Source organism: Tiliqua scincoides, chromosome 2 (genome assembly GCF_035046505.1).
Source record: "Tiliqua scincoides isolate rTilSci1 chromosome 2, rTilSci1.hap2, whole genome shotgun sequence".
Classification (NCBI taxonomy): Eukaryota; Metazoa; Chordata; class Lepidosauria; order Squamata; family Scincidae; genus Tiliqua; species Tiliqua scincoides.
This window is the reverse complement of record NC_089822.1, coordinates 44753657-44773495: the sequence shown is the minus strand read 5'-3', so window position 1 is coordinate 44773495 and position 19839 is coordinate 44753657. Positions and strand designations below refer to the sequence as shown.

The 19839-nt window shown below is 40.8% G+C and overlaps 1 protein-coding gene and 1 pseudogene across 6 annotated transcripts in view; one reads left to right on the top strand and one right to left on the bottom strand.

Moving 5' to 3' along the window:
- Nucleotides 1-19839, bottom strand: part of PAM (peptidylglycine alpha-amidating monooxygenase) — a 171481-nt gene that overhangs the window by 73095 nt on the left and 78547 nt on the right. For all 6 annotated transcript variants that reach the window (XM_066614797.1, XM_066614801.1, XM_066614802.1 and 3 more), the window contains exons 4-5: nt 16412-16469; nt 6100-6187 (exon numbers count right to left, since the gene is read on the bottom strand). In XM_066614797.1, the coding sequence (XP_066470894.1) occupies nt 6100-6187; nt 16412-16469 (146 nt within the window). The remainder of the gene's footprint in view (nt 1-6099; nt 6188-16411; nt 16470-19839) is intronic.
- Nucleotides 7435-7551, top strand: LOC136643204 (5S ribosomal RNA; annotated as a pseudogene).

Genomic DNA, 19839 nt, shown 5'->3' with positions numbered 1-19839 from the left:
ATTTCTGAACAATTGTGAAAGCCAAAACACAAATTTGTGTATAATCTGCTTTGTGTTTAGGAGACACAAGAGTATTCAACAGCTAGACAAAGTCACATGGATAGTCTTAATTTAAGGGTCCAATCCTATCCAACTTTCCAGTGCTGATGCAACCATGCTAACAGGATGTGGGCTACATCCTACAGTGTGGGGACAGTCACAGGGACAAGTGTTCCCTTACCTTGGGGTTGCATCGGTGCTAGAAAGATGGATAAGATTGGGCCCTCAGGTTATCTAAATCAGGGGTGTCAAATTCATTTCATACAGAGGGCCAAAGTTAGCATTCATGGTGCCTGCTGAGGTCTAAAAGTGACATCATTAAGCAGGAAGTGACATTACTAAGCGGATGATGGCCAGATAAGCACTTTGTTCTCACACAGAAAATCATTAGCTGCAAATCACAGAAGAGAAAATGTACAAAATATATTCAAGATATGAGAGAGCCCAATTATCACGCTAGGAGAGCCCAATTAAAATGGGAGCTGGATGAATTGTTTCTGGGGCCCTCATTCGGCCCCTGGGCCTTGAATTTGACACCCATGATCTAAATGATGGCAGCCAATTTTAAACTGCTCACAAAGCTGGACTCTTTGAAAGAACTGCTATGGTCAACCTTCAGACATACTTAGTGAAATCGACAGACCACTAAAAACAATTTAATCTCAATTTAATAGGAAACAGTTGTGGATCTCAATAATCAAAATGAAAGATCAAAACCCAAACTAAACGTTCAATGAATGTTCTTGACGTGCAGCTTTTCTGCAGACACTACAACAAAGAATGGAAATGTTCATTAATTAATAAACAGAATTGTTGCTGGTTTCAGTGTGCTCCAATCATGTTTGGGATCATATGGGAAGTAACTGCTTGTACTGGCTCCCTAAGAAGAAAGACAGATGTGGTTAAGTTTCATTTGAGTCCTTCATACAAGGACTCAAGACACCATCCAAGTATCAAACTTAACATTCCAGTGGGTCTTGGTTCTTAAGAGAATTATATCTGATTTTAAGGACTAAGACCTATTTCTTATTTCAAACAAGATGATATCCCTGGACACTGATAAAATTCCAGACAGATCAGCAGGCATTTGAATGCCTGATATTTTAGTTTTTAGTGCACTACTAATCCCTGCTTGCATGGCTGAAAGTGCCCTAATGTCCTTTGTGACACAAAGTTGCCTCATGAGAGAAAAGGGAGAGTTTGGCATCATCAGAATGAATCTGGCTTGTAAATGCGAATGCAAGATTAAACAGATAGAAAAGGATGTGATGGGTGGCAACAGCTAAAAATAAATAGTTAACTGCCAGGTCTAGTAAAAAGCTGCAGACTCTTCCTAAAAATTATGCCATCACTGCATGCATCACATGCTGCCAAGGGAACGGATTGAAGTTAGTTCAGCTAATGAAATAAAAACATAACTAAATGCAAATAAAAATATATATGAATCAGATTCAAAAATCAGTTTACCAGCTGTAAGAGTGCATAAAACACATTTTAAACCTGAACATAGATTCAGTAAAATTCTATTAAACAGAAGGTATTGCCAGCAATTTATAAATAGAATACCTTTCCAATCTCATAATTCTTTGGGGCCAAGTTAGCACTTCTGGTTACTTGTTTTATAGACTGCCCTTTTCAAATATTAATGACCCAATCAAAATTTAAAAGGTGTTTCAAAGCTGCTTCTGATTTATTAATAGCAATATCTTATTGATGAGAACGATGGGGTAGAAATTGCAACTTTCTTGTTGTTCTGAAGTTTTAAGACTACACTTATACAGTAGTGTTGCAACCTTAAAACTGCTTAACTGGAAAAGCAGTTTACTAAAATTTTCAGTGATTAATCTATGGAGCCCAATTTTAAATAGACAAAGATAAACTAATCAGTTGTTTGGTTTTTTTAGACTGCTTTGGTTCCCAAACCGCTGGTCACAATCTGCCAGCCAGGGAAGCACTTGCCCCTGCCACTTTAAGGGGCAGGGGGGAAGGCAGCAACACAATTCCCCAGGATTGCACTGTTGCTGGTGATGGGAGGAGGATTTTTTTTAGTTACCTACAGCCAGCGATACAGTCCTGGCATCCTGGGCAGCCCTACGCAAGGCTTCCTGTGCTTGCAAAACTCTAAAGAAAAAAAGGCACTTTTTTTTGCAACAAAACCAGGAGTGCCCATTTTTTCTTTTTTAAAAGTTTTGCAGGCCCAGGGACTTCTGCAGAGGATGCCCCAGCACCCCCCCCCCAAGACTAAAGTGCCAGCTGCAGGTAAGTAAAAAACCCCTCCAATCCGCAGCAGCAGCATAATCCTTACCCCCTCTCCTGCACACACTTACAGTGTGCCCAATTCCCTTGTAGGAGTTTGGGAAGTACTGTTCTAGCATACTGCAATAATATGGAATAAGTAAGGAAAAATTCTAGGTGGTCTTTTCTTCAAACCAGGACAGGAGTAGGAACTTTGAATTATTAATCTGTAAGTTCTTATGCTTTCTTCAAGAACTCAAAAAAGGCATGGTTTAACATTTGTCCCTCCTTAATAATCTACTAAAGCTGCGGTTATCAAACTCTTTGCGGGGGGGGGGGGGGCCGGGGCATCCTCCTCCCTGCCTCCTGGCTGACCCCGCCCCTTAAGGGGAAAGGGCCCAGGGCCTTCAGGCTGGGGCGTTGCGACACCCCAGTTTGAATACCACTGTACTAAAGCATGAGTTGATTTACCTATAGACATAGTGGCCTTCAACAGACACTTACAGTAGAAGGCAGAATGAACATTTTTTAAGGCACTGTATTCACACTTAATTCAATAAGCCCTTCTGAAATACAGAACATGTGCAACAAGCACAACCCTTCAGAAAGAGTCTTAAAGACTGGTCTTCTCTATGTCCTTGCCCTTAAATCCATGGTTCTGAGAAAAGTTCCTAGTGGTGCAATGGCTTTTTTGTTGGAGAAACGCAAAACACCTTCTAGTAGCTGAATAGACATAAAGATTTCCTCAATATACTTTCAGAATTTTCCGAACTGAAGGTCCACCAGAAATGGATTCTTCACAGTACTATTTCAAATTAGTACCAAATCAATCTATAAAGTGAGTGAATCAAAGTGAATTAACAGCTTCAGGCATTGACAAGGTCAAGCAAATGTATGAGATTTCCATAAATACCTACTAAATGAATCAATACCACTGCATCTGCTTATTTTAACAAGAAATAAAAGACTAGAAAGTTCAAAGAAATTTGAAAGTATTGCATCTTTAAAATCATGTCATGCCAACACCTTTCTTAACCACGCTTAACAAAACCATGCAAATTTTGACTATTTGGTTTGTTTTCACCCAAGAAAAATCAATAAAAGGAGAAGCTCAGAGCTTACCACTATTCTGGAACAGAAACACTCATTTAACACTGGAACAATTATTTCATATCAGTAGATCTGCCAATGGAATCTGGGCTCTCTCTCTACTGCCAGTATTTATATTCAGTCACTAGATTCACACCCAATCCTAACGTGCTGCTGGAACAGGCAGGCTAGTAGGTTTGCGCTGTATCGAGTGCAGGGTTGAGACTGACTGTGGCTCAGTCCAGGGCAAGAGAAATTAATTCCCCTTACCCTAGGTAACACAGCAGCAACTCCAATGGTGGTAAAGAGGTGGCACAGCGAACTGAGCGCCTCAGTGCTGCTTTGGGTCGCCCAGGACTGGGGTTAAGATCTGATTCAAGTGCCGGATCCTGGCCCCACCCCCACTTGGCCCCAGACTGCCCATGGGCCCACCCACTACCTACCCACATCCTGGAACACCTCCGTTCCGCTCTCCCCCCCAGACCCCCACGCCAGCTTCTTGGTTGGCGTGAACTCTCCCATCACTGGTGGGGATCTGGCACAGGGAGACCAGTATGCATCCTTGCACCAGCCTCCTCGACTTACAAGGAGGCTCAAACGTGCTTTAAAGGGACTTGCACTGGCCCAAAGCGTGCCTAGGATTGCCCTCTCACTCGCTTTATATTCAGTCATTTTTGGAGATTACTGGGGTGGGGAAAAACACCAACATTAAAAAAACACACAATTTCACTCTACCAAGGCAACGTTAGAATTACCCATTACAGGACCAATGCTCACAACAGACCAGTTTTCATATATACTGCAAAAAAAAAACAACGAACAAACTGTTAGCTCTTTGCTCAGGCATAGCCAGAGGCATGTCTCAGCAAACAATTGGTTCGAGGAAAGTTGCAAGCAGCTGAGTCAGCTGGATTACACTGCACCTGTGATTGCCACACCCTAATTAACTGGGCAGACTCTGATTGGGTGCTCAGCCCACTTAAGCCTCACTAGGCAGCTCCACCAGTGCAGTGGGTGTAAACTGTAAAGCTGCTGCCGGAGACTTTGACTGACAATTACTGTATATGAACTTGGACTGACTGTGATTTGTGGATACTGACTTGGATAAGGTAACTCTGGACTGCTATAATCTATGTGTATGACCTGGACTGCTTTGACTACTCTGTGTGTAACTCCTTGCTCAAAATACAACAGCTATTCAAAGACTCTGCTGTGTCTGCTACTTTGTATGCACCCTGCTCTGCAACAGGACATACCCAGGTTTATATCCAACACAAACCTCTTCAGAAGTTCTGATTAAATGATCATTTAAGACAGGATATTAATAAACTCACCTTGGCACAACATTACAAAATGAAGATTTTTACCTTTCATGTCTTGTAGCTATAGACTTTGGAGAATCAATGAAATTGAGAAAAGGTAACTAATACTCTAAAAAGTATTCTAAGAAGCATTTTGGCTTGATTTGCTCTATGATTAAATTCTATTTTTTATTTACATATGAAGCTGGTTTCCACTGAGTCGGAGCATTAGTCAGACTAGCTAGGTACTGTTGACTGACAGGCAATGGCTTTCCAGAGTTCAGAAAGGAACTTCCCAGACTCACCTGCAGACAAGGACTGAATCACAGACCTTCTGAACACAAAGAACATGCCCAACCATTGAACCATAGCTTTGTGGCTTGACATTTGAAATTCACTACAGCAAATTAGTAGTCATATTGTGGTTCAGTAGAGGATGAGTATGAGTGACTTCTTTAGTTCACATTCATAGCATCTGATCACATCTTATCACCATCTTGACATACATCTAACAGCACTGTTACAGGATAAACACAGCACTAAACTGGCAAGTTTAACAGTCAAATAATCCTGGCTGATTTTTGACTGTGAAAATGTTTTGCAAGTCTAAGTTAGGGAGGTGTCAGGGGTTGATCAGACTGGGTACTGGTAGACAGCCATCACTCTTAGGACACACCTGGTTGGGCTTAGCCCTGAATCCCCTAGCATTGATGGCCAAAGTTGGCAGAGACTTCACACTGCTGCAACTGACAGATCCCCCAGAAGCCCCTGATTCATTTTGGGGGCTAGGGAATGCTCTCATTAGCTGGTGGAAGGATAAAAGGACCCCCACTGTTTGACAGGTACCGGCAACAGGTTTGCATGTGGCCCAATTCAACATATGGGGTTCAGGCATGGCTTTTCTTACCCAGTAACCAAGTGCCAGCACTGGTCCAAGTACATAAATTTGTGCTACTACTACTCTCTCAAACCCTTGTGAGAAATGCTCATGGGCTTTTATTCTCAATTTCTTTCCGCTTCCCAACTCACTCTTACAGTAACCACATAGAATGTCTTCTTTTTTTTTGTACTGTTGCATTTACAAAAGGCCACAGAACTATTGCAGAAAGATAAGAGCTTAAACATAAGAACATACCTTATGTAAATATGACCTTTGGTACCAGTACAAATATTTAAAGCTAGCATCACATGCAATAACCTCTCTTATGTGCAAATTTCCTTCCTCAGTCCCTTCACAAAAACAAAGTCAGATAGGCTGGCAGTAAAGAAAGGAGCACACACCCCTGGCTCATACACTGCTTAACCTAAACTTAATAAAGTTTTATTGCCACTGTTTCTTTCCTTCTCTCCTCACTGCAAAGTACTGCTATCCCAATTCATTAACGCTGGTACTAAATTAAGACAAATGTCACGATTACAAGTCTCTGTGCCTTACCAGTAGTCTTCATCTGAAGCAGGACTATTACAGCCAAACAGTAGCATATGATGGACTGTGTCCATGCTAGCACGAGGTTTGAAGTCAACTGAAAGACAAAAGTGATAAATAAATATGGGGTCTCTTTACCTACCATGGAAGTCATTTTACAGCTTTGCATTAAGATGCATGAAATACCTCTCTGCTATCTTTTATTCATATTCTACTGAATGGAGGCACATTGTGGGTTGTTGTGTTCATTATGATGACCCAAGCAGGAATATAAATCAAATGTAGCAGAAAAGAGAGCGTTGAATATCTTAAGTTGTATTTCTGCTCTCTCCTTCCAAACAAGTGTATACAGACTAACCCCTCCCCCAAAGAGTCTCCCTTTAAGAAGATGGAATCCATATTTTTCCTTCTTATCTACGTACATGCTAATTAGAAGAATACTGATATAATCCAGCATTAAATTTAAACAGTTCAAGATCAACAGAAAGTAAACATGGATTTTGTGTGAGCAAATAAAATTCTGCTTTTTACAAGATTAAAAACAATTATTTATTTTATTTTTTTGACAAAAAATGTGAACAGTGATTGACACAGAAAATTAAATGAAAAGCTAGTCCCTTCCCCCAAAGGCTTACAATCTAAGAAAAGAAAAGAAAAAGAGAGACAGCAAAGAGACACCAGCAAACAGCTACTGGAAATGACACTATGCTGGGTGAACATTGAGAGTTGTCTCTTACTAACAAATACAAGAGAGAACCGCTACTTTAAAATCTTCTCCCCCCCTTTCTTTTTGGTTTGTAAAGAATAGTAGCTTCATCAGTGGTAACTGGTACTGGAGTTGGTATCCAGACCAGGACATCTTATGCCTTTAAAACTTTGTGAATGATGAAAACATGATATGCTTTTCATGATTTGTTTTACCCTTCATAACAGAGAGCATTTTAAGCATTGCTACCTAGAAACAGCAAACTAGATTCTCCTAATCTGCGCTGTACAAATCACGTGTGGTTCGCTCTTGCTTGGCTTGTTCATCTTGCAAGGCTTGGGAGCTTTACCCCCATTGGATGCCCTGTGAAAGGGGGGGGGAGTGTAGCCAGCACATGGCCAGCATGTGAGGGCTGCTCAGCAGTTCAATCTGTTCATTGATTTATGCCCACCCTCCCATGACTGCAGTCTCAGATTAAAAGGTCAACTCTGGGGCCAGACAGAAATTTTTGCTGCCCACCTGATTGGCACTTGGCAGGCAGTTTTTTCGCATACCTCAGACTGCACTTGGGCTGGATATTTTTCTTTCCTCCTTACTCACCATGGTCACATGAGCGCAGGGCAGGAAGGATGAGGTTTGGCAGCAACTGTTACCCTGCACATACCCGATCTCATCTGATCTTGGAAGCTAAGCAGGGTCAGGCCTGGTTAGTACTTGGATGGGAGACCGCCTGGGAATACTGGGTGCTGTAGGCTTATACCATAGTCTTTCGAGACTGAAGGTTGCCAACCATGCACCCTTAGGTCAGCAAAGGAAGGGGAAACCCCAGTATCACTCCTCATTGGTTTGCCAGCTCAAGAGCTGCTGCAGAAGCCCTCTCACCTGGATCACGGAGGCTGCCTCAAAGGTTTCCTAGCACTGGGTCCTGCTGCCTATGCCCCTTCTGGGGCTGAGAGTGATAAGCAGATGTTGCCTTCATGGGGTGCACCTTGGAAATAGGGCGGGAACAACCAGCCTAGAGATTTGGACAATCAGTTTCGATCCCCTGATTCAGCTGACAGCATGACAAAACATTCCCTGATGCAATTTCTCTTTTTTCATGTAATCATTAATAAAAGTGGCTCTCTTCATCCATATTATTATCCCATATGTTCACTGGGGAGTTCATGGGCAACTGGGAGGGTCTCATTTTAATTCTAGTGATGCAGTTGGATTAGGATCATAGGAGCTGGGCTGAGAGGACAGAGACCAACTGAGCCCTCTTTTCTGTGTTTTTGAAGTTAAGCAGTACGGAGGAATATTCAAGAAAAAAGCAAGTGATGAATACGCAAATAGATTAGACTCAGTTAATGGTGACAGCTGGAGTTTTGCAATCCACTCAAGATGCTACAAAATCATTTTCCAACTGCTCTCACTAACTGCAGTGTTGATTGACAGCACCTTAAGACCAAGATGACTTCAAAGAGCAGCAAGGAGATGTTAAATATGAAAATGCATTTCATTTCCAAAAGAACTGCATATTACATTTTGATTATAAAACAATGCTAAGCTTTCCCTGCAGTATAACTCTCTTAACTTTAGACTAGGCAATTACAGGTAAACTCACATCTTAGCCACAAAGTTAGACAAACTTCAAACTGTTCAGATACTATTTATTTGTCTGTATCTGACCAACACTGTTGATACATTAAGAGTGTAATTTGACCTAATGATTTGGGATCTTTTTATTTATTTATTTTAATCTCTATAATACTTAGAAGCAATACACTGGTAAAGTGTTTAATTTCTGTTTGCTTTTGTATCTATTCTGGCCTCTTTAGACTCTACTAAGATTGCAATTCTGATAGTAAGCCCCACTGAACATAGTGAGATATCCACCTGAGTAAACTTGCAAAGATTGCACTGTAAGGCGAACAGAGTGATTCCAAGCCTCTGGGGCAGTGATTCCCAACCTTTAGGAGACTGTGGACCATTGAGGCAAAAACTGGAATAGTCAAGGACCATATACAATGGGGGAGGGGCAATACCAGAAGTAAATAGCACAGCCCAGAGAGGGCAGGGCCAGCCTAGGGGAATGATGACTGCACTGTTATGCCCTTTTTAGATATCTCTGATCAGAAGCACTTATTAAAATTACCAAAATGCTGATCTCTCCCTTTGGGGGGGGGGGAGGCAAGACATCACAGACTACTTTTCTGGTTCTTACAGAATACCTGTGGTTCATGAATCACAAGTTGGGAACCACTGGGCTAGGGAAACACTACTATTAAAACCAGTGAAAATATGCTTTTGTATCCAAGTTCTCTTTCAAACACAATTCTATAAACTTAGCCCTTACAATTTTCAATTTAAGGATCACAATTTAAAAGTCAGCACTTAATATCTGCATATAAAACACGTGATTTTTACTGTCATATGATCTCCATAAAAACTTGCATCTGTCCATAATTTAAGTACTGCATATACTTTTCATTTACAGCTGTCAATAAAATAATATATTTACATGGCAGACCCATATTTTTGTTTGTTTAAGGAAGTGATTTTCAACCTTTTTCATCTCACGGCACATTGACAAGGCATTAAAATTGTCAAGGCACACCATCAGGTTTTTGACAATTGACAAAGCACACCATGCTGCCAGTGGGAGCTCACATCCCCATTGGCCCTACTAATCAATGACCCTCCCTCAAATTCCTGTGGCACACCTGTGAACCACTCGCAGCACACCAGTGTGCCATGGCACAGTGGTTGAAAATGGCTGGTTTAAGGCTACTATTGTATGTTAAGTTTCCTGGGAATATGTCCTATTGAACCATATGGTTTGAGCAAATCTGCATAGAGTTGTGCTATAAGTTCTATTTTCTTTAAATCAAGCACAGCACATCAGATGACCAGTATCATTTTCAGATGTCACAAAACTAACCATAACTCACCCACCTACCAAATGCATAAATATATTTTTTAAAATGCTCACTAGTCCAAATGGGTTTTTTCAAAAGGTAATTTCACCAGGCAATAAAGATTTCTATAGTAACAATCATGCATCCTAGAGACAAGTAAAGAAATAAAACACCAATACATCATCAAATTATTTCCATCTATATTTCAGATAGTAATAGGCTCCATCTTATTTGTATGGAGCTCTCTGACAAAGAGGGTCTTACCATCAGTCAGTAAGAAGGAAAAAAATACATTTATTTACTGGTCAACCATATGTGTGAAAATAAGGAAACGAGAATGACAGATACATTTCCTGGCTGAGTGGCTTGCTGTCAGACACAATTCTTTTAAGTGTCAGGAGTATACCCTTTAGCTATCACCAAAGTTCAACACTGAAGAGCAGATAGTATCAAACCTTGCAAAATACAGAAAACACTTCTCTAGTTTTACTATTTACCCTTATAAATAAATCACACATTTAAAAGGCTAAATGGGAACATATAAATTTTTTCAGAAGCACAAAAAAAGATGTTGTATTTTCCTACTTTATGCACATTTAATCCTACTGCACCCATACACCCTGCTAAACTGATGAGGAAGGCACATAATTCTATTTAAAATACACACACACACACACACACCACATACCCCACACCCCAAACATTGTTTCACTCAGATTTTTCTTCCAAATTTACAGTGTTAATCACAGTGCAACTACACTGACACTTCTGATCAAACTGATTAAATTTTAAAATTACACAACTATTGTAAAGCGAAAGGTTTTACATTGAACTGCTTTTTTAATATGATTGGTCACTACTTGCATTCCTTTTAAGACATCAAAAGCTACTCGAACAGGCAGGCCTGACTCAAGTAGAAATGGAGCAGCGCACTCATTGCCTCTCTGCTTTTTCTGCACTAGCATCTGCATTAGCGCATGTGTACTTCTGCTGCCTCCCTGTTAACATTTAAAGTAGGTTGCACAAGGGAAGAGTACCAAGCTCAACTTTAGCTCATGGTTCTATCTGCTTGGTTCCTGTCAGATGCTTTTTCAAACATGCAAGTAAGCCCGACTATACCAGGAGCAGAAGAGTACTCCAAACACGAACCTCTTAACTAGCATGTTTGAAGACACAACCAAGTGGGAATCATGCACGTAGCAGAGCTAAAGGTAGAGCATCCTTTCTATTGCTACTGCATTACTGCTGCAAAAATGCTCACAAAAGCAGTAAGTATCTGCTCCAATCATTCTCTTGATTGCTCTCAGCAAGAAGAGGATTAGAGTGCATGGTGAAGCGTCTTAGTGGGTGGCAAATGAACATAGGACACCTTTGGTCCAATCAAGCACCAACTGCCTGGCAATATTTTCCAGGGTCCATAGAGCCTTTTAATTCTAGGATGCTCTGCCTGTAATCATCACGGCTCATCAATTGTCTATGCAGTGTTTCTCAAACTGTGGGTCGGGAGCCACTAGGTGGGTCACGAGCCAGTTTCAGCTGAGTTCCCATTCATTTCAATATTTTATTTTTAATATATTAGACAATCCTACCAAGGTATGTGACTGCATTTGGGGAAATGTTACAGACCTGTACTTTTAACAAGCTACTATGTATATTCTTTTAACAATGATAGCAATGGGACTTCCTCCTGGGTAAGTGAGGGTAGGATTGCAGTCTAAGATTGTGAAAAATTTTCCTGCTTGATGTCACTCCTGGTCATGACATCACTTCCAGTGGGTCCTGACAGATTCTCATTCTAAAAAGTGGGTCCTGGTGCTAAAAGCATGAGAACCTCTGGTCTATGGTAACCTGCTATGAGCAGCTGCTAAGAATGTCTATGTGCCACTACTAAACCAATAATCTCCACTAATCTTATGGACTCCCATTTACGTCTTTTTTATTCTATTCCTTAGTCAAGACACTGACGATTTATCTCATTAAAAGCCCTCTGAGATGCACATATTTCTGTCTCTAGCCTAAAATGATCCAGTTGAAATCAAGGCTGATAAAGATCTGAGACCAGGATTCACATATCCATATCCAACACTGTAGCCACTAAGTCACACAACTAGGAATAGAAAGAAAAATGTGTCCAAGCCATGAATTGTGTGAAGAAGGCTATAAAGCCGGCATATCCCTCGAAGGAGAAAGGCAACATGCTCCTTTCAACTCACCTCATCAGACAGCGAGCCACTGCACACTAAACAACTTGCAGCCTCCAAACAATCTAAGACTGCCAAGTACTATAGTACAAAACTGAAAAAAATCACTAAATGCCAAAATTGTTGACATTTTGGTGAAAAATGCTACAGAAAAAGAAAAGGGGGAACAGTCATCACCACTTTTGACATTTCATAGCCACAACAGAACTTCAGCAATAGAGTCAAGTATTACATAAGATTTGGAATACATCACAACAGATGTTCTCTGCAGAGAATCTACACAATATTTGTGATTTGGCAAACATGATGCCGCTTTAAAAAAGTAAGAAAAAATAATTTTAATTTATATTGATGTGAGTAATACATACTTTTAGCCCAATCCTAAGCATATTTATTAAGAAATGTCCCATTAATTTTAATGGCTACTTCCTAGCAAGTGTGCATAAAACAGTAGCCTTAATCTTTTTTTTTCTTTTAAAGGACACTAACAGGTAAAAAGCAGAGTTATAGAACCGCTTATGCATTACAATAGCCTAGGACAGAGTTTCTCAAACAGTGGGCTGGGACCCACTAGCTGGATCGCAAGCCAATTTCAGGTGCATCCCCATTCATTTCAAGGTATATTTTATTTTGAATATATTAGACTTGGTGACTGCATTTACCATGATACATCACTGCATCTGAGGAAATGTTACAGATCTGTACTTTTAACAGGCTACTGTGTATATGGTTTTAATAATGATATCTAATTTATTTTTGTCATAGGGTGTCAAAAATGTTCCTGCTTGACAATGTCACTTCCAGTCATGACATCACTTCCTGTGGGTCCTGGCAGACTGTCATTCTAAAAAGTGGATCCAGTGCTAAAAAGACGTCTAAAAGAGTCACACCACTTTAAAAGCTTCCCAGTTAGCAAGGGTAAGCTCCTAACTAGAGCGTACATGGCAGTATTTTTGGAGTATAAATAATGCCAAAGAACACTGCTTTTTAAGCTTTTAAAGCTGTATTATGCATATTTAGCCCATATAAATAGCTCACAGTACAGAGGACACACCATAAATTCAACACTATTCTAAAGAAACAAATACTGCAGTGGTTTTAATTAACAGAAGCACACACAATTACTTAATACAAGTGTATAAGTGTAATTATTGTAAATGCAAGTGAAAACATCCGCAGCACATGGTATAGTAGTAATTACCAAATCAAAGTGCCATGAAACATGTATCTTGTACTAGAGATCCAGGACAAAAATGAATTAGGTAACAAAGTTTGTATGCCCCAAACATCCATCCACAGAGAAAGCTGTCCACTGCATCTCTGCAGGATTCATTGTTCTGGCTTTTCAACCTTATAATCAGCATCACTCGTAGAAGGTAATTCTGCCCTATCTGCATCAAGTTTGGCTGGATATTTAATCACAGCAGAAAAACCATTACCCAACAGAAAACCCTACCTTGAAGAGGAGGCTGTCTAAAGCATTTAATGAGTCATTGATCCAGCCCCATACAGAATAATGACTCAAGCAGAATTCATGTTGCTACATACTGTAATGCAGGGGTGTCCAAACATTTTGGCATCATCTCTCTGACACTTTGTCAGGGGCCAGGGGAAAAAAGAATTAATTTGCATTTAAAATTTGAATAAATTTACATAAATGAATATATATGAGATGGAACTTACATGAATGAATGAATGAAGGTCTTGCAGTAGCTCAAGGCCTATAAAAGCCCATGCACAAAGCAAGGCCAGCCTTTCCTTCGCTGCCACTGCTGCATCACAGATGTGAGGCAGCAAGCAGTGGAGGGAGCCATCATCCCACAGCTCAGGTGAGAGGGCAAACAGTCACCCTCATGCTGAAGAAAGTTGCATCAGGCCAGCATGGGCTCTAGTAAGTCTCTGGAGGGCCAGAGGCTCATTGGAGACTGGGGGCTCCCCGTGGGCTGGATTTGGAGCCCCCAAGGGCTGCAAGTGGCCCCTGGGCCGGGGTTTGGGCACCCCTGCTCTAATGTATAACTTGTTTAGGTTGTGAGAATAAAGATTTACTCCAACTTTGAATCAGTAAATGTGTGTTTCAGGTTTTCAAAAGTTTGAAACACACTGTTGTATAATAAATAAGGAATTTATTAAAACAAATATCCAGTCTTTGTACCATCTCTGGAAGGAAAAAAAAATCTACCTTTTAAAGTAGAATAATAATAATCTTGATTTTTATTATGCTAGATATAGATAGAAAACAAACGCCTGATGGTAGTCTCATGTGCCAGTCCTAGACAGTGGCATACAAATGGGAGGAGGGGGGCCACAGGCCCAGAGTGACAAGCTGAAGGGGGGACACCACTAGTAACCAAAATTGCTAAAATAACGGTTATTAGGAACGGTTATTAGGAACGGTTATACCATAATGTTATATACTATTTGATGCGTAATTTACTGCAGAATGCAACAAAACAAACTGGAGTGACAGATCTCTATTCTATCACAAGTTATGGCAAAAAAACTAGAAAACAAAAATACAACTGTCTTCTATAACAAAAAGAGGATTTCCTTAACTCAAAATGGACCAATGAGACTGACTATTTGAAGACCCAATGAGATGTTATTATGATACAGCATGGAACCAATAAGATGTTAATAAGGTGACAGTCTGGGGGTTGACGCCACTAGTGACCAAAATTGTGGAAATTGTGGTTTTTAGGAATAGTATGTTACATACCATTTGATGCGTAATTTGCAGCCGAACGCAATGAAACAAACTGCATTGAAATATCTGTGTTCCATCAAAAGCTATAGCTAAATAGCCAGAAAAGGAAACACAATTGCCTTATGTCACAAAAAGTGTATTTTCTTAACTCAAAATTGACCAGTGAGAGAGAGCTAACAAGGTGTTATTATGACACAGCATAAAACCAATAGGACGTTATTATAAGACCGCTCCCTTTTCCATGTATCAGAGCTAATACTCAAACTCCTATTCAGTGGTGTGAGTGTCATTAAGTTGGCCACTGTTTTTTTGTTGACTATTGATTGGTTTGGTAACCTGCACTGTACTATAGTAAAATAAATAAATCAACAAATGGGGGTGACCCAGTGAGTTACCAGACTGGGTGACACCAACCCTAGTGATGCCACTGGTGGGAAGGTTGGGTGTTGCTGGTCACTGACTCAGATGACTTTTAAAGTGGATTCTAAACATTCATGGTGGAGTATAGTCTGTCAGTGGTTATTAACCATGAAGGCTACACTGAACCACCAGATGCAGGGGTAGTATGTTACTGAGTCAGAGATGAATCCAGTGTTTGGGGAGCATGTGAGCACTCAACTCCAGAGCCCAGGTCAACCGGTAGTTTGGCTTCTGAGGCTGAGGCTTACTGGGTGGGTAGACCTGGGCTCCGCCCAGACTTGAAACCCAGATTAATTTTGTTGTATTGGGTGGGGGTCAAAAATTTACAGGCCCAGGGAGTTAAATGATCTAGCTACACCACTGGATGTAGCTCTCCTTTTCTAATGCCCAATGAGAGTCCTTTGGGAAATAAAGCAGGACATGAATACAGTAAATAAATAAAACTATACAACATAAGGCCATCTACAGACTAAATTAGGTTGTTCAGAGCCTTAAAAAAATCAGCATATTACTCAGCATAATTATTACAATATCAAAACTGTCAAATCATGCCTGGAGGTGGCACTTTCTTTGAAAATCATATTCTTTTTGACAATGAAGTGTGGTGCTAGGATGGTGGCTTCATTTCATTCTGCAAAACACCCATTCAAAGACTATGGGAAAAGTCAAGATTTTAGCACTTATTAACTATCTTGAATGCATATACACAAATAAAAGTGCATTAAGAGGCAACTAAACCCTGTTGAAATGCAAGTGACAATTTTTCTGCCACTCATCATAATTTGCATTCTGCTATTCACATCCTTACCAGTGAAGGTAAATGTTTGCAAGCAGAGTGGAATAAAAATTAAAGACTAGTAAGAGAACACGCTAAACAGATGGTGCTTACTTTACTGGCCTACTTACCTAAATTAAGCATTGATACAGAGCTGCGGTAGGGCCTGTCATTTACCTGTCATCTCATCCATGTCTCAACATACAGCAAGTATATTTTGTAGACAGGTGAGATCTTACTGTGCCCACTGCTTATTGTAAGTGCAAAGAGATTTACAGCCTGCACCAGCAGGTAAATAAACAGCCTGTGCAATGGAGTGGAATTAAGTATCCAGTCACAGACAGAAAGCCAATACTTTACAAATGGGAGTGCTTGGGACCAGCTGCCAGAGGCATGTACACAAAGCTCCTTAAGTACTATTACTCATGAATTTCTCCAGATACAGATACTATCCCCACCTTAAGTGGTTCCCTCTAATTTTGGTTCTACATTAGGCACGATGGATGTATTATAGAAACTCTGATGGAAAAAGATTAAGTCACAGTGAAGCAATGGAAGTTTTGTCTAACTCATACAGAGTCTAGTCATGATTTTCTGTACATAGGTAGCACTTACCTACATAGGCTTCCTCCTCCACTGGCAGACGCAAGGACATGCAGAGGTAGGTATCAGACTATCCGAAGAGATGCAAAACCAAAAGAGGGAAACAAAGAACACAACAGAAAAAATGAATTAAGTGCATTTTCCCCCCCAAGAGAAAACAGTTCAAAATCCCAATTTAAAACCATCTTAATTTCTACATACATCCATTTTTGTACAAGTTATTCTTGACAATAGCCAGGATGATTAATAAGTTTGTCTACATAGGATTAGTTAAATAAACTTCTAAATACTCTTTCCCTCCCGAGTATTCTTTCAATTTATAATACATATGCCATACTTTGGAGGATGTTTTCACATGTATCACCGAATAGGAAAATATTATAACATTTACACAGAACAGCCCAACTACATTCATCACTAAGAGAATAGCCAGCACAGATATGTTAAAGCACAATGCTTCTTCTCTGCCTTGTACTCCTGGTGACACAGAACTGTGGCAGTTAATTGCTGTGCCAGGAATTTATGCACACAGTTGTGGAGCTGGGTATCAACAGCTCCAATGCTGAGGAAAGATCCACAAAATAGCTTTCTGCAATATTCCTTTAGCGCTGTTGCGCTACTCTTGGGGGCGGGGGGAAAGAACACACAGGAATAAGGTACTCGTTCCTTTCCAGTAACAGCAAGTCACTCACTGACTGCACAGTACTTTCTATTATCAGACAGATGTCTTCAGGATATGGGGTGAGGTTCAGAAGTTAATTTTAAAAATGCACAATCTACAAGGAAGTTTTCCCTGGAAATGAATAGGGGCGAGTCAAAACCACAGTGGACTGCGCTCTAAACGCACTTTCAAGCCCTTTCAAAATCTCTTTGCAGATATGCAAGGACTCATGGAAGAAAGCACTCTCAAATCAATAGATCTCCCATGGTTAAGCACATCGCTCCAAGTCACACATCCTTTCCTGCTCATTCCAATGTTCTTATGCAATATTAAACATAATTAAGTAGTCCACTCTGGCCAGAGAACATAAACACTGGAAATCCATAACAATGGCAGTCTGCTCTTCATTCCAATTAACTATAATGAAAGTTAATCAAGGGACTATATCCTTTAGAAGTAAGCACTCAAAAGTAAGACAGGAAAGGCTCGACATGATGTGTAATTGTCTTCAGTACAAATTGGAACATGACAACCCTGTACTGACAGTAGTTACCTTCAGTGGTCCCAGAAGTTATATGATGCAATGAAATACAAGAGGCGTACTAACTGCACGTCTCCTGTTTTAGGAGTCTCTGTGCCAGTTTAATGGTTGTGTTTCAAATATCAAAGCCTTTTAAGAGCCAACAGCACTCAAGCCCATTTCCTAAATTAAATTTAAACCATTGATTATGTCAGTTGCCATTAAAAAGGAGCATAATAAAGGCAATGGTTGAATTCAAGACACTTGCTTTTGCCCTACATTACAGAAATATTCAAGAGGCTCCTATTTGCACAAAGTATGATAACAGTCATAATTTCTATATGATGCAGGATATTTATAATTTAAGCTATATGTGCAATCAAAATAAGTCAGAAATAGCTTCCTCTGGAGCAGGGGTGCCCAAATCCCGGCCCTGGGGCCACATGCGGCCCTCGAGGACTCCCAATGTGGCCCTCAGGGAGCCCCCAGTCTCCAATGAGCCTCTGGCCCACCAGAGACTTGCTGGAGCCTGCACTGGCCGGACACAACTGCTCTCAGCGTGAGGGCGACTGTTTGACCTTTTGTATGAGCTGTGGGATGAGGGCTCCCTCCACTGCTTGCTGTTTCACATCTGTGATGCAGTAGTGGCAGCAAAGAAAAGGCCAGCCTTGCTTTGTGCAAGGCCTTTTATAGGCCTTGAGCTATTGCAAGACCTTCATTAATTCATATAATTTGCATCTCTAATAAATTCATTTATGTAAATTAATTCTTTTTTTTCTCCGGCACCCAACACAGTGTCAGAGAGATGATGTGGCCCTCCTGCCTAAAACTTTGGACACCCCTGCTCTGGAGGAAGTTCTCACTTGATTTCCAGGATCTCACAATTCTATGCTTTGATATCTCTACATATAGTAAGTGTCTCTTCTCCATACACCACAACTTTCCTTCTCACGCTTGCTCAACCTCCTCTCCAACCAAGTCCCAGGGACTGCAAGAGCAAAGGGGTCTAGACAAAATGAAAATGTGTAGTAGTAATAACAACCACAATTTTTGCACCAAGGTACAGGGACCCCTTGGTATCGGTGGACTTGACATCCACAGATACCAAGTCCAAGCCACAGAAGGCTTCCAGGGTGACTGGATGCCATTTCCAGACGTGTCCAGGAGGTGTTCTGAGGCCTGTGGCCCACTCCCCAGGCCTGCCCCAACCTCAGAACACCTCCCCAACACAACTGATGTTGCGTCCATGAACTGGAAGTGGCTCCCCTGCAGATATCAATGGCCCACTGTACTGCTTGCCATATTCCAAAACCATGACAGAATAAACAATTTTCCTAAGATGAGTAGGCTACACATACAAGATAAAAAGACATAAATACTTACAATTGTCAAATTACTGCATATAAGTACTGAACAAGAAAATATTGTAAGGCATTGCCCCCAAGACATTAGTGGCCTACTGATGACTGCACCAAATGAGAACTAATTCATTAAAAAATTGTTGAAAAAAGGACTAAATAGGAAGTAAAATATAACTCAAAAGTTTTTTTTATTGAATGTATTCATGATTAAGTTTTGAAACAGAATGAAATGAGATTTTCTTCCAGGGATGAGTAATCAAGGCCCATCAGGTCACAATGAAAACTCCTTGATGAGCTTACCCCATCAAAGATCCCACAGAACACTATGGGAAGATAAGGTATACTAACTTGGTCACAAGACCTCATACTTCTTCATTCTGCCTCACTGTTGACATTGTCACTGGTTGAAGCATTGGGCTGTGTGAAGCAGCCCCATTCCAGCCAGTACCACGGTGTTAAGCCGCCACCCAAGACAGGTAAGTGACAGCTCCCTTCTCTTTCCAGCTTTTTCCTTCTGCCCTTCAACAACCCGCTGCTGCGGAAGCACTCTTCCTGAGCATATAGTTACTGTGCTAGTGTTTAGAGAGTTGTGCTAGAATTTAGCCTATTTTTAATGGTTTTAGGCGAGGCCCTGAATAATCTCCAGGACTCTAGTGGGGACTTCCTTGGCTGTCACACAGCAGTTGCTTGAAGCAGACTGCTCAGAGTAGTGTAAACCGCTTTGAGCATCTGCTGTGCTGATTAAGAGGAACCACATGGTGGGAGAGATCAGCCCTCCAGACACAATCCCACCGCTGCCACCATGTAACAAACATCGCCCTTGGGGTAGGGAAGGACCAGGGGAGACACCAACCCAGCCAGGACTCAACCCCCCTCCACCACCCTCAAGAGCAATGCT